Source organism: Ochotona curzoniae, unplaced genomic scaffold (genome assembly GCF_017591425.1).
Source record: "Ochotona curzoniae isolate NIBS_2020 unplaced genomic scaffold, NIBS_Ocur_1.0 scaffold_4506, whole genome shotgun sequence".
In the NCBI taxonomy this organism is placed as follows: domain Eukaryota; kingdom Metazoa; phylum Chordata; class Mammalia; order Lagomorpha; family Ochotonidae; genus Ochotona; species Ochotona curzoniae.
Window position 1 is genome coordinate 73,589,391 of NW_024467119.1, and position 3,980 is coordinate 73,593,370.

At 53.2% G+C, this 3,980-nt stretch overlaps 1 protein-coding gene across 1 annotated transcript; it reads left to right on the forward strand.

The window, feature by feature from the left end:
• Positions 1–514: 514 nt before the first annotated feature.
• On the forward strand, positions 515–2,238 carry POU4F2 (POU class 4 homeobox 2). The gene is made up of 2 exons (XM_040967261.1): positions 515–841; positions 1,297–2,238. Exons 1-2 carry the CDS (start codon positions 533–535, stop codon positions 2,236–2,238), a joined length of 1,251 nt encoding a protein of 416 aa, XP_040823195.1. The 5' UTR covers positions 515–532.
• The last annotated feature ends 1,742 nt before the right edge of the window (positions 2,239–3,980 follow it).

Consider the following 3,980-nt stretch of genomic DNA (forward strand, 5'->3'; position numbering starts at 1 on the left):
TAAGCGGGAGGGGCTGAGGGGCTGCCCGTAGGTAGGCACCAGCTGGCCACTGGAGCGCGGACCTGGCCGCCTGGGTGGGGGATAGGGGCAGCGTCCGAAGCACTGGCGGCGGCAGCCAAGAGCGAGCGGGGGCTGGAAGGGGAGGCGGGGAGCCCGACGGGGGAGCGGGAGGCGGGTGCGGGGAGGAGAGAAAGGACCTGAGTCTCGGGTGTGTGTGTGTGTGTGTGTGTGTGTGTGTGTGTTGGGAGTGGGGGGACAGAGTGGGAGAAGGGGCGACGCGAGACGTGGAGCCAGGCAGGGGAGGGAGGAGGCGCGGGGGAGGGCGGGGGCGCGGGGGCAGGCGCGGGGAGAGGGGAGTATAACTTGGCGGCCCCGAGGAGCCGGGGGGCACTTTCGGGCGCCGAGGTCTGCAGCCAGCGCCAAACGCAGAGCTGAACCGCGAGGCGACTGCGGGTGAGCGCAACTTCGCAGCGCCCTTTCCTGCTCCCGCTCGGGTCCGGCGCAGTGCACCGCTGCCCCAGCGGGCAGGAAGATGATGATGATGTCGCTGAACAGCAAGCAGGCGTTCAGCATGCCGCACGGCGGCAGCCTGCACGTGGAGCCCAAGTACTCGGCGCTGCACAGCGCCTCGCCTGCCTCCTCGGCGCCCGCGGCACCCTCGGCCAGCTCCCCCGGCGGCTCCACCAACGCCGGCGGCGGCGGAGGTGGCGGCGGTGGCGGCGGCGGTGGTGGCGGCGGCGGCGGAGGCCGGAGCAGCAGCTCCAGTAGCAGCGGCGGCAGCAGCGGCGGCGGCGGCGGGGGCTCGGAGGCGATGCGGAGAGCTTGTCTTCCAACCCCACCGGTGCGTATTTCTGCATAATCACCGCTTAAAGGCACATTTTGACAGCCTCCTTTATCTGCTTGATGTTTTTTTCATGTCTGCACAGCAAATCACCCCACACCTCCAACCAATCCCCCCCCCACTTCTCTCTTAAGTATTCAGCGGCTCTTGCCTTTCATATTAATTTTTATGACCTGGGATGTTGCCTGTGCGCGTGTTGTGCCGCGTTGTGTTGTGTTGTGGCTGCAGCCTCACTTCCCACCTCCTGCACGCTGAGCTCCTCTCGGAGGCTCCCCTCTTCTCCTCACGGCCTGTCTGCAGGATTATTACTATCACGATTACTATTATTATTGTTCTAGCGTCCTGGGAAATGTGCTAGGCGCGACGGCCGCCTGGAGCTCTGGGCCGGGGCTTCCGGAGAGCGCGCGCACAATTCCCTGCTGAGCGTAATGTGTGCCTTCTACTTGCAATTGCAGAGCAATATATTCGGCGGGCTGGATGAGAGTCTGCTGGCCCGCGCTGAGGCTCTGGCGGCCGTGGACATCGTCTCCCAGAGCAAGAGCCACCATCACCATCCGCCCCACCACAGCCCCTTCAAGCCGGACGCCACCTACCACACAATGAACACCATCCCGTGCACGTCCGCCGCTTCCTCTTCCTCCGTGCCCATCTCTCACCCGTCTGCGCTGGCGAGCACGCACCACCACCACCACCACCACCATCACCATCACCACCAGCCACACCAGGCACTCGAGGGCGAGCTGCTGGAGCACCTGAGTCCTGGACTGGCTCTGGGTGCCATGGCGGGCCCAGACGGCGCCGTGGTGTCCACGCCGGCTCACGCGCCGCACATGGCCACCATGAACCCCATGCACCAAGCGGCGCTCAGCATGGCCCACGCTCACGGGCTGCCCTCGCACATGGGCTGCATGAGCGACGTGGACGCCGACCCGCGGGACCTGGAGGCGTTTGCCGAGCGCTTCAAGCAGCGACGCATCAAGCTGGGGGTGACCCAGGCAGATGTGGGCTCCGCTCTGGCCAACCTTAAGATTCCCGGCGTGGGCTCGCTGAGCCAGAGCACCATTTGCAGGTTCGAGTCCCTCACGCTGTCGCACAACAACATGATAGCGCTCAAACCCATCCTACAGGCGTGGCTGGAGGAGGCCGAGAAGTCCCATCGTGAGAAGCTCACCAAGCCAGAGCTCTTCAACGGCGCCGAGAAGAAGCGCAAGCGCACGTCCATCGCGGCGCCAGAGAAGCGTTCTCTTGAAGCCTACTTCGCCATCCAACCGCGGCCCTCCTCGGAGAAGATCGCCGCCATCGCCGAGAAGCTGGACCTAAAGAAAAACGTGGTGCGCGTTTGGTTCTGCAACCAGAGGCAGAAACAGAAAAGAATGAAATACTCTGCCGGCATTTAAGAGACCCTTGGCCTCTCCGGGGACGGACCCCTCGCCGCGGCCCGCTTCTTACTCCCTTTCTCTTTTCCGGTCTGTTTTCTTTCCACCTTTGGCGACCAGGAACAATTCCGTGAAAAATGTGAATACAGAGAGAGCGTGTGTGAAGGAAGGCGCGAACGTGAAAGCAAGAGACTCCCCCCACACTCCCCCAAACCGGTGAGAAGCAGAGAAAAACAAAAGATGGGATTTGTCAAAGTTGTAACAAAGTTGTTCCTATGAACCCTGCCTCAGTTTCTTCAGAGCTGGGCTTTTTGTTTGTTTGTTTGTTTGTTTTGTTTTGTTTTTGTGTGTGTGTGTTTGCAGGAAGGCAGATGAAAGACAGCCTTTTCCAAGTCCACGAGATCGACCAAGTAAGATTTGTTTTTATTCTTACCGACATCACCCTTGTTCAAGTTTAAGAGTACACATTGCAGCTATTTTTCAGAAATAGAAAGTGATTCAGGACTGAAACTTTAAACTAGAGTTGATGCTAAATGTGATAGACATCTCTAAAGTATTTTGAATTTTAAAAAAAGATGGCAGATTTTCTGCATTTACACTGTATATGATATATATATTTTTATTGTGGTTCTTACCCCCTCCCCTTCCTCCTCTGGAGTGTTAATGCTTAAGACAGGAGTCGCGCCTGCTGTGTTCACTGATCTTGAAAGCTATTATTAGATTACTGCAGAACAACCCTGTGTAAATTATTAATTTATCTCTCCAGCAACTTAATTTTGTGCACATCCTAATTGATTAAACTTCGTTAGTTTTAACAAGACGGGGGAAATGTATAGCTAGTGATGTTCAAAAGAATTTTTGTTTGATGAGTTTGCTGAAATTTTACGGATTTCTCTTACTACTGTGTTTATTTTGGCCCATGTGTATATTCTCACTTTGGATGAAAACTTTTTTTTTCTTTGTTTCTACTGCTAGTGTTCTGGATTTGTATGTCAGCACTCAGTAATGAAGGTCCTGATCGCGTAGACCTGATGCACTGTCCAAAGTATTGTTTACTTCGCTACATATTTAATGGGGACTCCCACATTGTCTCCACTCTGCAAGCTCTGGGGCTTTGGCCCCTCACCACCCACGCAGACACACACAGGCAAACACACATCCAGCATTTGAGAAGCAGCAATGTGAGGCAAGACTGATGCCTCCTTCCCTAGCTTTAGGTGCATCTGTCACTTGATGTTTGCCCTTCCAGATTCCGAGATTTCACCTTCCAGTTTTCAATTGCTTTGTTGACTGCATTTGACATTTATGGGAGGCCTTCCGCTTTTCCTTTTGAAGATTGGTTTGTAGAAAACTAATTTGAACTATGTGAAAGATGGTGCACTGCTAGTAAGTTCACATTGTTTAGTAGAATTCTTTTGGAACAACAAAAAAATTAGGTACATGATAACTGCTACCTTATCTATTGTAAATATTTCATTCAAAAATGCACATATAGATATATTCTTACAGACTTTGCTGTATTGATGTTCCATTTGAGGCTCTCTAAAGTCTTGATTTCTGTATATGACCTGCTTTCTTGTTTCTGCGAATAGTTTATTTACTATAGCAATGTGTTAAGTTATTTTGGTGTTGTTTGATTGTCTTTCATTGAAGAGATCATTTTAATGTTTTATTGGCAAAGTATGCTGCTTTTTTCATTAAAATATTCTATTAATATTAAATGACTTTTAAATGTGATGCTGCTTTAATCATTTATGTGGGAA

Excerpts from the sequence above, each read along its gene's own strand:
- POU4F2 (XM_040967261.1), top strand. The coding sequence starts at position 533 with ATGATGATGATGTCGCTGAACAGCAAGCAGGCGTTCAGCATGCCGCAC. Across the intron at positions 842-1,296 it reads CTTGTCTTCCAACCCCACCG|AGCAATATATTCGGCGGGCT; the intron begins GTGCGTATTTCT and ends TTGCAATTGCAG.